Source organism: Crocodylus siamensis, chromosome 6 (assembly GCF_052110815.1).
Source record: "Crocodylus siamensis isolate JL-2025a chromosome 6, ASM5211081v1, whole genome shotgun sequence".
NCBI classification, from domain to species: Eukaryota; Metazoa; Chordata; order Crocodylia; family Crocodylidae; genus Crocodylus; species Crocodylus siamensis.
Genome location: NC_143400.1, coordinates 50,144,521 through 50,159,280, shown reverse-complemented (window position 1 = coordinate 50,159,280; position 14,760 = coordinate 50,144,521). Strand labels below are relative to the sequence as shown.

The 14,760-nt window shown below is 45.0% G+C and overlaps 1 protein-coding gene across 2 annotated transcripts in view; it reads right to left on the bottom strand.

Moving 5' to 3' along the window:
• Positions 1-2,472: 2,472 nt before the first annotated feature.
• UBE2G2 (ubiquitin conjugating enzyme E2 G2) overlaps positions 2,473-14,760 on the bottom strand; it is a 34,086-nt gene continuing 21,798 nt past the window's right edge. For both annotated transcript variants that reach the window (XM_090053183.1, XM_090053182.1), the window contains 3 exons: positions 12,744-12,862; positions 4,702-4,842; positions 2,473-4,366 (listed from right to left, as the gene is read on the bottom strand). In XM_090053183.1, the coding sequence (XP_089909309.1) occupies positions 4,254-4,366; positions 4,702-4,842; positions 12,744-12,777 (288 nt within the window). In that variant the 5' untranslated portion in view covers positions 12,778-12,862 and the 3' untranslated portion in view covers positions 2,473-4,253. The remainder of the gene's footprint in view (positions 4,367-4,701; positions 4,843-12,743; positions 12,863-14,760) is intronic.

Here is a 14,760-nt window from a genome sequence, read left to right as displayed (position 1 = left end):
GATGCAGCTCCTGTTCACGCAAGAGGTTACAGCTAATGAACCTGCTTCATTTTATAGGCCTCTCCCTTCAACTCACAGCACTGTTTGAGAAACCAGAACCAGTCCAAGCAAGAGGAGCTGGTGAGAATCCCCGAGCCTGCTCTGCCCTTGAGTGCGGCCGCTTAATGTGCTTCCAACTCTTTTACTACTGCAGTTACTGCTTTCAAAGAAACATTTGCAAAAAAAGCCCCAAATAATTTATGTCTCGTTTCCCACTGTGTGTGTTCTGACTCTGGCTCTGTTGCCAAAGAGGGGAAGGGCGGAAAAGACTTTTAAGAGAGAGGCTGATAGCATCTTTTTCAACAGCTTGCTCTAGGCTTTGTAACAGTTTAACCATAATCCATCCAAGAGAGGGAAATTATTAAATATTAAAAAATTATTCACATGCATGTATCTCTGTATGACACCTGTTGAGTTCTAATACTCCCAAGGAACTGTTTTATTGTAATTGTTTAAGGTTATGGAAAAAAGCAAACAGATCAGAAATGTTGCTAGGGGCTAGTGTCACAGAACTTGCTAACATGAATACTCTTAGCTTTCTCCTCCCAGTGAAACACCCAACAGCTTTATAAACTATGACCAACTTTACAAAACCCTAAAAAAACTCCCCGGGATATCAAATTGCTAGCACAGAAAGGCTGCAGCATTACATTCAAGGCATTTTTGGTAATGGCCAAATTACTCTTCCATGAAATCACTTTGTACAAGGCCCTGATTTTTCAGGATGAAGTGCGTCGAGTATTCGATTCATTTGTGATATTTTAAAGAACAAGTTTTATTTTTTATTTGCAACTAGTCCATATTAAGGTTATTTTCTAAGCTGCTGGTCTAGTTTTATTTTCAGCTAGTGAAAAGCATGAAAATGCTGACTACAGTGTTTGGTTTCAATTTTTTAATAAAGTTTAAATGTTTTGAAGAATAAATTGTCTACCTACACAAAGTAGATATGATACTTTGTCATTTTTAGCCATACCATAAACATAGAAATGTGAATAAATGCAATTAAGTCTTGTCAAGACATGCAATACTTGAATACCTATTCAGGGAAAGAACTCCATGTGTGGATGCTTTCATTCTAGAAATAGAGTCTCCACACATACAGTTACCTACATTACTGTGCTTTAAATTCATGTACTCTTTTATTCTGGACTGACTTTCAAGTGTAAAGGAGCCCTAAGTGAGATCACTTTGAATAAGGAGAACCAGTCTTACAAACCAATTGTTGAGAGTTTACCTTCCATTTAGATTTTAAAAGGTCGCTAAAAGCTGTTGTGTTGATAAATCATGTATTTTTACTACTAAATTAAGTAAATTTTACTATTTTGATTTAGCAGTTCTGCTCTGCCTTCAAAAAGTAAGTTTATTTAACGGCAGCATTTTCTGTGCCAACTAGCAAGTCTAGCTTCATTTTTAGATGGCAGAAGTTCGGGGGGAAAGATGGAGATTTCTAGGAGCCCAAAATAGAAGCTGATGTTCAAATCCCTTGACTTGCAGTGGGACCTCAGCACCTAATAGCTCTTTCTGGAGTCTTAACAACAGATTCGGGCAAAAATTGTGAATGACATAACATCTCATGGGGAAGGGTCTGATTTGATCCCTAGCTCAGAGATAAAGCCAAGCCCTTCTTTTGGAGGGGAGTGGGGGGAGAGATGGGGACACACTTATCCCACATCTGCCTAATGTGGGATTCTTAGATCTTCTGAAGGAGCTGATGCTCATTGCTGTTGGTGACAAAACACTGGGCTTGACCTACTTCGAGCCATACTCACTCTGGCAATTCCTACATCTTTTTGCAGCTTTCCGGATCTCACTTGTGGCTTTACCTGAAGATGCACATCTTTCTTCCTTCCCACGTCTGGCGCATATTAACCTTGGATGTACTCTGAACCACTGAACAAAGGAAACTTGAAGAAATATCTTTCTATACTTTTATGAAAGGGGAAAATATAAATCACTTTATTTTCAATATGCAGATTAAATTCCACCGTAAAGTAAGGATAACAAGTCTTTGAGTATACACGAATAAAAATACCTTGTTTTTAAAAAGAGACTAGTTCTGACAGGTCTCTTCCTTGACTGATCACAATCCTCATGGAATCAGGCATGTAGCACCCTCCTTCATGAAGCTATCTCCGTAAACATCTATTGCACCTCATATGAGCTGTACTCTAGCTAATGCACAAAATGCCTCCACTCTGCATATAAGAGCTACATTTTTCCATATGGTTTCAAATACTAGGAAGGTACAATACTATTCCATCATTTCCCTATCCCCAAAATTAGATTTCTTCTTACAGGTACTATTCCCTATTGTGATGGTAAACCCAACAAATTATCCCAGTCCAGACTCCCTTCTATGACAGAGAAAGATGACAACAGTGACATGCAGCACATGCATATGCAATATGAACTGCAAGCCACCAGGCACTAAGATGACAGCATTACATAGACATTTATATATAATAGGCATTTATATAGACACATACACACGATTTCACTTCAACAAAACTTTCTCCCCCATGTAGTTATTTCAGCCATTTGAGTTATTGGTTCTTTTCTTTCAGAGACACAAACCTCTACCCAAACTTAGCCTGCTTAGGATCAAGGAAATGCAATTCCAATAGACGTGTACATTATTGCTGATGCAGTGCCTAGCGAAGTTTCAGACCTAGACAAGAGGTAAAATATGAGCACCGCAAGGGGCACTGAACCCGCACTTTAAAAGACTGAATGTCTTTATCAGAAATTTGAACAGACCTTGCAGTCCATTGCCCTGCACAACCCCTGCACACAAGCATGGATTGGTAGAGCATTCTTCAGCAAAATACCTCTTTCCATGCCCTAACAAAGGAGGATACAGATCATCGCCAATACTGACTTAAGTATGCAAAAGAAGTTAAGCATCAAGAAACAGCAACTCCTGATAATTTAACGATTATTCTAATTTCCTGTCAAAAGGTCATATTTCATGTATTCACTTGAAGATAAATAATCTGAGCAGGAGGGAAAGATTCAGGTCAGGGTCGATAGGTTTTTGATATCCACTGGTGGGAGAACGGGATTTCACATCTCACAATACCATGGAAATGCTTCACTTCACCAGCAGGACCAGCTGAGCACACTTTCACAGGACCTGCCAAACATAAAAGATCTACCCCTCAGGCTTCAACATGGTAGTACCAAAGAGGACATAGTGATCACAAGGTTTCAGGGGAGTCAGGAGTTTGGTTTTGTACCTCTGACTGAAACTGGAAGTACAACTCAGGAGCAATACAACAGTCCTTAGGATTTCTTCTAAGTGAAAGCCAATTCAAAAGCTCTATTTAGACGAGCAGTGAGATACAAAAACACTAGGCTTTTCTAGACACCCAGATGCAGGAGCACCAGCCACAGATAATAATTACTACCTAGAATTTGAGTGGCCTTGGCTGAGAAAAAATGAAAGTCACTACCTACATTAAAACCCGACTGCATTCTTGGTTTATAGCCTCTCCTATAGTTCTAACCTTTCTTGAACTCTGGCTTTTAACACAGAGCGTGTGTCTGGTTTTCCATATGATATCATGAGCTTAAAAATGAATCATGCTCTTCAAATATTTTAGGGGTAAAATGTTAGTCACACAGACATTCATACTTAATTCTTGAAGCCGGTGACCTCAGAAACAGCACACTTCTTTTCTCAAAGGGCTACTGGTAGCAGATTGGGCAGAGTGAGATCCCTATGAGATGAATGCCCTGACCACCTCCCCACCATTAGTATGCTCTCACTAACCTTTGTTCTGAATCACTGAAACTCAGGAGAAAATACAAACCTACTTCACTGATCAAAAATGTACAATTGCTTGTGTTCTTCATGAGACACTCAGGGACAGAGTGTGGCAAGCTACATATGATTCAATTCGGCTCAAGAAATTCATGCTTTTGCATTGAAAGCTTGGAGACATTACAGAGTGAGGTAGCGTTGAACAGCCTCTGCAACAGGGCTAATTCCTTTTTTATTCTAATAAAACCTCTTTCCTATATACTTGAGTTTAGTTAGGAGGGGCGGCGAGAGGGGGACGGGGACAAGGACAGGAGGTAAAAGAGATTAAGGAAAAAAAGTGAGGCCGATGATCTTGCAAAAATTTGCCTTTTTGGTACCAGCTCTGAGCACTGCTGTCAGCTGAAGAAATACAAAACACTGCAGTCTCTCATGTGTGCATGCGTGTGCATGTTTAAAGTCCAAGTGACTTCTGCACAATCTGCTTGGCAATTTTGTTGAACTGTTCCCTGTCTTCCCGCCACATTTTGGAGGCATCTACGTTAGCTCCGCTTTCATCGTTGGGTTCTGAAATGAGAGACAAAAAGACAGGTGAGTTACTTACCAAACCTAGGGCTTTAAAGTTCTTCCAGCCCTAACCCTGCACAATTCACCCTCTTGCAAGCCTGAGGCACCATTGCCCCAGACAGGGTGCTAATCAAGGACTCCAGACAGGGTGCTAATCAAGTCTGGTTATTGTTAGTGCTTCATATACCAGTACCTTAAAAATGGGGCAGACCACTATTATGGCACCAAGAGCTTTTGCTCCTGTACAGCAAGGCTTAGGACACCTTTGCTTGCCCACTCAGCAAAAGAAGGAATTAAAAGGTGCTATCCCTACTACATGCAGCAGCACTCCTTACCTGCCAACATGCTGACTACTGACAAGAGGATCTTCTCCACACTCTGCACTGGGCTCCACCGTTCAGCGCTGCTCTCGTACCCCATAGGGTCATCCCCAGGGGCATGAAGAATGGAGATACAAACTCGCCCGTCTGGGTAAACTGCAGAGGGAGCAGAGGGGATGAAGCTCATCATGGAGGAAGCATCTGGCATCTCAGCACAGCAATTATTCATATAGACAACACCTCACCAAGCCTGTCTCCCTGGACTGCCCCAAAATTCAACAGGGATGCACTTCTTTCAGAAGGCAGCAGAACAAGTTTCACACCCTGAGATGTTAGAACCCAGGTCATGTAGGCAGGCCTTAAAACACTGATTGTATGCACCACTCTGGCATATTGAGGCAGGGCAGTCAATTAAAGCCAAGCATGCTTCAGCATCACTTATTTCCAAGGACTGAACCATCTGGACTCCACAATCTCCAGAGATTTACTGCAGTTTTCCAAACTAACCTGCACTTCACTTCACTTTCTGTTCATGTCTCTAGCTTCTCTGCCAACTTGGATTATTACTGCTCTGTCCTTATCACCTCTTCTAAATTGTCAGCCACAGATCTCATTAACATGATCTCTTGTTCCAGACCATGGATGAAGGTATTAAATTACGCTCATCACCACAGCACCCTGCTGGTCTTCTCCATCCAACTACCCAGCAGGAGAACTTGAGAAATCTACTAGTCAGTGCCAAGCTAAAATTTTGGGTTTTCTACCTTCAAAGCAGGGGTCAACAATTTACGGCTTCCCAGCTGGATCTGTCCCACAAAGGGATTGGATCCAGTACACATTTTACTAAGCATGCACTGATCTCCAGCGTTTGATTCACTAACTGGCTGATCAAACGTACTTGGAAGGGTGCTCTTCCTCACTGCAACCTCTGCTCACCATCCTAGAGTGGCCCAGGGTACCAACCAGGACACAAGCTGCAGCCCATGTTAGTAAAAGGTCGCCAACCCCTGCCTTACAGGGATTCTTGCATAAGCAACATGCAGTTAAGTCACCTGGTGTACTTGAAAATCTCAAGTTCTGTACATGCTAATACCTTCCTCTAGTAACTGGCCATGCCCAACTAGGATCCAAAATAAAATTAGATGCAAGGTCATGGTTTGCACTTTTGCACTTCTTGGGAAAACAGCACAGAGCCCAAAACATTCAATGGAAACTCATTTTCACTAAATTCACCAGTTTCAAAAACCAGCGTAAGTTAACAGGGTATGTATTGTCAGAAGGCAACTGGTACTCTTGAGAGGAAAAAGGAAAACAAACACAAGACCAGAGAGCATTTGATGGCATATGGTAATATGAGAGGACTGCCGGAACTTGTTTGCATGAATGAATATAGTTCTAGAGTACAATCCTTGAGTCCCTGGTCCAGCAAAGCACTTAAAGCATGTATATAACCTTCAGCAAGTAGTCTGACTGAAGTAAAAAGAGAGTGCTCATGTACTTACAATAAGGGCTCATGGTAGAGGGTGATCTCTTTTATTAGACCAACAAGATTTTTGCAAAAAAAAAAACCACCTTTAATTGCAAGCTTTCGGGCACAAACACCCTTCGTCAGGCATCAGAGAAGAGATTGTAAAAGTGCTCCTGGGTAGAAATGAAAGTTCTACCCAGAAATGAACTTTTATTTCTACATAGGAGAACTTTTACAATCTTTTCTCCAGGCACAAACACCTTTCATCAGGCACTGAAAGCTTGCAATTAAAGACATTTTTTCACAAAAATCTTGTTGGTCTAATAAAAGATATCACCCTCTACCATGAACACTGATTGCTTTTTCCTCTAGACCAATATGGCTACAACCTGGATACCTGACCTATGTACAGGCATACCTCGTTTTATTGCGCTTCGCTTTATTGCGCTTCGCAGATATTGCGGTTTTTTACCAACTGAAGGTCTGTGGCAACCCTGCCTCAAGCAAGTCTATCGGCGCCATTTTTCCAACAGCATTTGCTCACTTCGCATTTTTTTAGCAATAAAGTATTTTTTAATTAAGGTATGTACATTGTTTTTTTAGACATAATGCTATCGCACACTTAACAGACTACAGTATAGTGTAAACATAACTTTTATATGCACTGGGAAACCAAAAAATTCATGTGACTCGCTTTATTGCGGTGGTCTGGAACCGAACCCGCAATATCTCCGAGGTATGCCTATACTTACAAATTGCACAAGTAATCAGACATTTTACTAGGTTTGGGTGTTTATTAGAAGGAATTAATTTAAGTCATATTACTGTTGAAGCAACCCAAGAAACTCAGCTTCATTTGGACTTTAGTGAATTATGACTGAAGAACGATTCCCTTGTGGGCATGTTTGCTTAATGTTAAGCTGCGTTAGAGCAGGCACTGCACATGTGTAACGAAGGGCATTTGCCATTATTTAAGAATTCAGGTCTCTTTCTGCAAATGCCTCCACCAGTTAAGTCTCCTCCCCAGGGAACGGGCTGCTTCCCTGCACAGGCCCTGTGGGGATTAAAGAGAAGGTTAAATGTGCGCTCTGACAGAAAGGAGTTTGTCAGGCTGTTCGAGCCAGGTGGTTTCATTCAAGAGTGAGTGGCATAAAAAGTATTATTAGACATTAGAACTTTACCCTAGTACTTTTAATTATTTTATGTAGCCAACCATTTTCTACACCCCCAAGGAAGGAGGGCTGAAAATAGCAAGGCTTATCTCAAGAACTCTCCATCCAATTAGCTGTCCTGGCCTGGAATTGGTAAAGCACTCTGCAAGTGATAAGGGCTGTTAATTACTACGTTTAAACCCTTTCCCACAGTCCAGAGCTGGGGACTGGGGCTGGCTTACCCATGGCTGGGAGATGAGATGACAATGCAGGCTGAATCAATGCTCCTCCCATGCAAAATGGGAATGCGGGTTGTAATAAGGAAACTGTGCAGAAGACACTTAACGTGTTCAATAGAGTACCTGCTTTTCAACATTGTTTTCCTTACTAAAGGTCAATTAAGAAAATCATAAACAATCAGGGTTGGAAGGGACTTCAGGAGGTCACATCTAGTCCAACCCCTTTTCAGAGCAGGACCAGCCCCAACTAGATCATCCCAGTCAAGGCTGTCTCTAGCCGGGTCTCAAAAACTTCCAAGGATGGAAAGTCCACCTACTCTCTAAGTAACCTGTTCCAGGGCTTTAACACCCTCCTAGTGAGAAAGTTCTTCATAACATCCAAACTAAACCTCCCTTGCTACAACAGGAGCCCACTGCTCCTTGTTCTGTTATCCGCCACCACCGAGAAAAGTCCAACTCCACCCCTCCAAGGAGGTGAAGGCTGCTATTAAGTCCCCCCTCGGTCTTCTCTCCTCTAGACTAAATAAGCCCAGTTCCCTCAGCCTCTCCTCACATGGCATGTGCCTCAGCCCCCAAAACATTTTCACTACTCTCCACTGGACACTCTCCAATTTGTCTACATCCTTTCTGTAGTGCGGGGGGGGAATCAAAACTTGAGGTGTGTCCTCACTAGTGCCAAATAGAAGGGAAGAATTGCTTCCTTCAATCTGCAGGTAACGTTCCTACTGATGCAGCCCAGGATGCCATTAGCCTTCTTCACAAGAAGGACACTGTTGGCTCACATCCAGCTTATTGCCCACTAACTCCCAGGAAAGCCCAGACAAAACTCGAAAAGCTGATTCCGGGCATGAAAGTGGGTCTTCCACTTTGTTGCTACATGCAGCTGTACAAGGATTCCCCTTTAGCTTATACTTCACCAAGTTCATTTTGGCCAGAGCCCACTGAACTCTGTAGCCTAACTATCACAAGCCATTGAAACCAGTTAAAGTTAGCTGGGCAGGAAAGAATCCACACATTTCACCACTTTTCCTTTGCAATTTCCTACTGCAGAGGTTGTCAACTGGGGGTACGCGTACCCTTGGGGGTACTTGGGAAGGCCCTAGGGGGTATGCGTGGGCAGGCAGGGACGAAGCACCACCACCCACCAACCCACACGGCTGCCTCCCAGGAGCTGGGCCAAGGCAGGGAAAGGGCAGTGGCGCCCCCTACACTGCTGCCATCTACCACCCCTCACTGCCACTGCTCCCTGCATCCAGCCATGTGCCACCCCCTCCCCGCTCTGCATCCAGCTGCTGGGGGTGCACTTACTAAAAAAGGTTGAAAGCCCCTGTTATACTGGCCAGCTAAGTGTTTCAGAAGCACAAGGAACAGAAAGGCTGATTACCATTTCTGATAGGCAGGAGAGGAAAAAAAAAAAGTTGCTATACTACACAGAGCACATTCAGAGGCAAGACTGCAGCTTTATAGATGGTCAGTCTGGCCTCACCTGCAAAATAATGCCATTTGGACATGTGGGACCACCTCAGCGAGCACTCCCCTGCAAACTGTCCTTTGTGTTAATAGCAGTTCTGGACAGAAATCAACTGAGTCTGGTGCGAGATCCCTCAGCATCAGACAGGGACGGGTAAGGTCAGATAGGTCCTTCCGTGGAATGAGGAGGGAATGATATGGAGAAGGCACTTGGGGAGCATGCAAGAAAGGGAAGGGTAGGCAGGTCATCAGGAGTTGCCAAGATCCTTGGTGTGATGCAAAATATGGATTAAACAGCTACCTAGATCTTAGGCTGGAAATGAGGTGTTTGACATTCCAGATCTTGTATATGGGTAGGAGAGGATATGTGGGGCAGGGGTTACCTTTCAGGGCTGTCAGCAACCCTAGATTTCAGGAGGGCAAACTTCACTGAGTTAAGGAGACTAGTCAGGGATGCACTGAGGTCCCAGAGGGGAGGGGAGCCAGGTATCCAAGGAGAGTGGTCACTTCTCAAGGAGACGATCCTTCAAGCCCAAAGAGAGGTAATCCCAACGAGGATCAAAGGAAGCAGGAGGGCACACAAGCCCCCATGGCTCACAAAAGCATCCGGGAATGTCTCCGAGCTAAAAGGGAGGCGTACACCCAGTGGAAAAGAGGGGACCAGGTCACCAGGGATGACTATACTGCAGTTGTTTGGGGATGTAGGGGGGCAGTCAGGAAGGCCAAGGCAGAGATGGAACTGGGACTAGCTTCCCGGATTAAGGACGATAAGTCACAGGGGGTAAAAAGAAGGTTCCGGGTAATGTGGGACCCCTGCAGGACACGCTAGGAAACTTGGTCGTCACACCAGATGATAAAGCCCACATATTTAACAATTTCTTTGCCTCCATCTTCCCAAGCAGGGACTGGAACAGCCCCCCCCCTCCCCTCCCCCCCCGCTGGGCTCCCCTCAGGCCCCAGGGGAGGCACACCTGGGCCAAGGGTTAGTGAGGAACTAGTTAGGGAGCTTCTGGAGGGACTGGATGTATTCAAGTCAGCCAGTCCGGATGATCTCCACCCTAGAGTAATAAAGAAATTGGCAGAGGTCATTGCAGGACCCCTGGCGCAGCTTTACGAGCGCTCATGGTGCTCTGGTGTGGTGCCAGAGGACTGGAAGAGGGCCAGTGTGGTTCCCATCTTCAAAAAGGGGAAGGAGGAGGACCTGGGAAACTATAGGCCAGTAATCTTACTTTGATCCTAGGCAAGCTGTTCGAGAAAATTATGCTGGCACACATCCACGAGGGGCCAGCAGGGGATTTCATGCTTAGGGGCAACCAACACGGGTTCATCAGTGGCAGGTCCTGTCAAACCAACCTGGTGGCCTTCTATGATCAGATAACCAAATCATTAGATGCAGGGGTAGCAGTGGACATAGTCTTCCTGGACTTTCAGAAGGCCTTTGACACTGTCTTTCACCCCATTCTCATTAAGAAATTGGGGGACTGTGGTGTCGACACCCACACAGTCAATTGGGTCGCCAACTGACTGGAGGGCCGCACCCAGAGAGTGGTGGTGGACGGGTCATTTTCAACCTGGAGGGATGTGGGCAGTGGGGTTCTGCAGGGCTCCGTCCTCAGGCCTGCACTGTTCAACATCTTCATCAGTGACTTGGATGAGGGGGTAAAAAGCACCCTGTTCAAATTTGCTGATGACACTAAGATGTGGTGGGATGTGGGCACACTAGAAGGGAGCAATAGGCTACAGTCAGACCTAGACAGGTTACAAGGGTGGGTGGATGAGAATAGGATGGGATTCAACACAGACAAGTGCAAAGTGATGCACCTGGGGAGGAACAACCGGCACTGTACCTACAGGTTGGGGAACTCCCTTCTCGTCAGAGGCAGAAAAGGATCTTGGAGTCATCATTGACTCCAAGATGAACATGGGCCGGCAGTGTGGAGAGGCAGTAAGGAAGGCCAACCGTACCTTGTCATGCATCCACAGGTGCATTTCAAGCAGGTCCAAGGAGGTGATCCTCCCCCTCTATGCAGCACTAGTCAGGCCGCAGCTGGAATACTGAGTCCAGTTCTGGGCGCTGCGCTTCAAGAGGGATGTGGACAACAAGGAGAGGGTCCAGAGGCGGGCCACTCATATGATCAGGGGGCAGCAGGGCAAGCCTTATGAGGAGAGGCTACAGGACCTGAGCCTGTTCAGCCTCCACAAGAGAAAGTTGAGGGGGGATCTAGTGGCCTGTTACAAACTAGTCAGGGGAGGATCAGCAGGGACTAGGGAAGTCCCTGTTCCCCTGAGCACTGCCAGGAGTGACCAGGAATAATGGTCACAAGCTGGCAGAGGGTAGATTTAGGCTAGACATCAGGAGGCGCTACTTCACGGTCAGGGCGGCTTGGGTCTGGAACCAGCTTCCAAGAGAAGTGGTGCTGGCCCCTACCCTGGGCGTGTTTAAGAGGAGGTTAGATGAACAACTTGCTGGGGTCATTGGACCCCAGTACTCTTTCCTGCCATGGCAGAGGGTCGGACTAGATGATCTACTCAGGTCCCTTCTGACCCTAGAAACTATGAAATTATGTTAATTACCTAATGCAGGGGTGTCCAACTCATTTTACCCTGTGGGCCAGATCCACACTGTGGGGCTTGATGCAGGCTGGAGACACCTCCAGGCAGCAAGAGGGTAGCTTGTCAACATAGCTCTAGAACCCAGGGAGTGAATACCACTGCTACCTGCACCTTCTTTCCCCTGCCACTGATTTTAGTTGTGAACAGCAATACCTAGAATTTGGCTGCCAGCATGGGGAGGGAAGAGAGAAGTGGCACCAATAAGCTGTAATTTAACCACTACCAGTTGGATAGCCCTGACCTAACTGGAAGATGCATCCAAGCCATATCAATTTGAACTGTAATAAAGAGTTTGAACATCTTTTCCATGTTCATTTAATAAATCGAGAACAGCAATCCTGTGCTGAAAGCGATGGATTTGTTCAGATCATGAGATTTAAGAGCTGAGTTTTGTGATGTTTTTAATGTGTGCTTTTAGACACAAATGCTGGTTTTATTCATCAGGACATTTTTAAGCAGCCACTGACATAAAAAGTCTCATAAAGGTGATACAACTGGAATATACCAATCTCCCAGTATTGCAGTGGAAAGTTAAAAAAAGCTAAAGGACTCTCTCAATATTGAAGTGAATAACTGGGAGATTCTGAACTGTGCTAGATGTTGGATCATGTCAAGAAGCCTCTGGCTTGGATATAACTGACAACTGAGCCTTTTCTGCATAAGTCTGGACACAAACATTATCTGCTCCAGTGGAGGCAACTTCTATTAACAACAGTCATTACTGACTTTTTTTTTTTTTTTAAGTTACAGAACAGCACAGAAGGGGCTCCCCCATCTTTACTTTTTTTAAGCCTCATAGCACCAGTGACACTCAGTGTGGGGCAGGCTCAGAGAATTCAGTTCTGGTACACTTGCATATACTCCTGCGTACCACAGCCAAGCCCACCTTTACTGCACCAGGAAAGCATGAAAGTGTGTTTAAGGAGAAGAGACAAGTCTCATGATGAAACAAAACTGGACACTGGATGAGAGACCTCCCACCATGTACTGCTGTTCTAAGGTTAAATGTGTAGAAGAGTCCATTGGTAGAAATGCCTGCTGTCCTATTATGACAGTTGCCTGTTAAAAAGAAAGCTTTTAAACCACCAAAAACACCCCACAATGATTTAAACTTACTGTTTGGATGAAACATCTCGCACGTGAACCTCATCTTTGGGGGACTTAAAGGATAGTCAAGAGGGAAGCTTAGAATAGCAGGGAAAACGCCGTATTCAAAACAGGTGTCTTCAGGGCCCCTAGGGACAAAGAAGATAATTAAATACCTGCTGCAGGTTACATGCCCACATCTATAGTAACCATTGATTAGTCACATTTATCCGAGAAAGACTATTTAACCTGTATGGCATGAACAGTCAAAAAGGAATCGGACCAACATTCCCTGTTGTTCCCTAGAATCCTTACAAGAAATTAAACCAGACATGTAAAACCAAGCTAACAGGCATTTAAAAAGAAATTTCACCTCTCCCAGGACATGTAGTGTTGTCATCAATCTCCCTTATTTAAAGCTGGCTAATGGCCAAGATTGTGTGTATGCACATCCTATGGAAGTAGGTTATTCGTTTTCAAGTTTGTATTTTGGAAGGAAAATTATGCTTCTTTCAGTCACCGCTTTCCGGGGCTTGAGTAGGTAAGCTGTAATGCACACACTCACAACATGCCTTCTTGGGAACATGAGAGCTGAACTCGGGACAGAGGTGACTCGGTCACCTTTGAGAGGTACTAAGCAAACTGTTTTCCCCATGGTGAATGCTATGCCATTAAAAGCATCAGAAGAATGAGGTCAAAGGCTTTGCTAAGTTATTTCTTTTAGAGGCAGAGATTCCCAAACTTTTTCTTATTGTGTACCCCCTTCCAGACTTACCAGCTGCCTGTGTACCCCTACCAGCATACATTTTATATTTTAAACCCTTAAAAGGTCAATTATTAATATAATTAAAATGAAATCTGCCATTATACAATTTCTCTCACAAGCCCCCGTGAGATGTCTTGCATATCCCAGGGGTACATGTAATCACAGTTTGGGAACCCCTGTTTTAAGGTATAAAGTCTCCACCACATAAGTTCTAAGAGCCTGTTGGATCTGGGAGCTGAAGCGTCTCCCCAAGTCTTCCTCTACTGTACACACACCTTGGCTTGCTGCTGAAGAATTACTTATAGAGGACTGCAGACATTCAATTACTTTAGATCTCAGTTTCTTTTAGGGGCACACAGCAAACAGTGGAGAAAAGAAAGGGCCAAGTTGCAGTAAAATCTATGCCCTTGGTTATGCAGCACAAAGTGTGTGACCGAATGCAACCTGAATATGGCAGACAAGGCTGTGCAGTACACCTTCATATCACTGTCCAGCCACCAAAAGGGCCCTTTGCACCACATATACATATAAACTGCAACACCCCCAAAAGACTGCCAGGCAGAAAGAAGGATTTGAATACCTGCTATAAGCATCACATTCCCCTCCCAGAGCCCGAGATACTAAACCACAATCTGCAGTGCAATTATTACTGCTGACTGAGTAGTTTGTCGTACAGGCCTAGTTACCAGAGGTGAACGAGCAGAGTACAGCAAACAAGCTGTATCTACCAGAGACACAGGCCCTAGGCATATACAAAGTGGCTAGTATTCACTTCGGATTCGGCTGATTTGGGGGACAGTGATTTGAGTCAGTGATTCGAATCGCTGTCCTGAATCGATTCGGCTGCTGCCGAATTACACAGGCCTCATCCTCCGCTCGCCCCAGCTCCCAGCATTTTGGGGAAAAAAAGCCCCCACTCACCAGCTCCTGCCCAGCAGGGGGCGGCAATCCCCGCTGCCTGCTACTGCTCCACGCTGCATGGGGGGGCTCTGTCATGAGCCCCCAGAAGCTCCAAGGCTGCTGCAGCAGCCAGTGAGTCAGGATTTTTGTTCGGTTGGTTTTTTTTTAAAAGGGCTGGGAGCTGGGGTCCCCCCATGAACCCCTCTCCCCTCCTCAACAGCACAAGTCTGGGTCCAGCTCCCTGCTGCAGCAAGCAAGGACTGCCCAAAATTGCCAAAGCTCTCTGAATCAATTCAGACTTTTTAATTGGTTCCCCCAATTCAGTCCGGATTTTGAGATTCAGCCACCAAATCAGGCCTAATCTCCAAATTGGATCAGCAC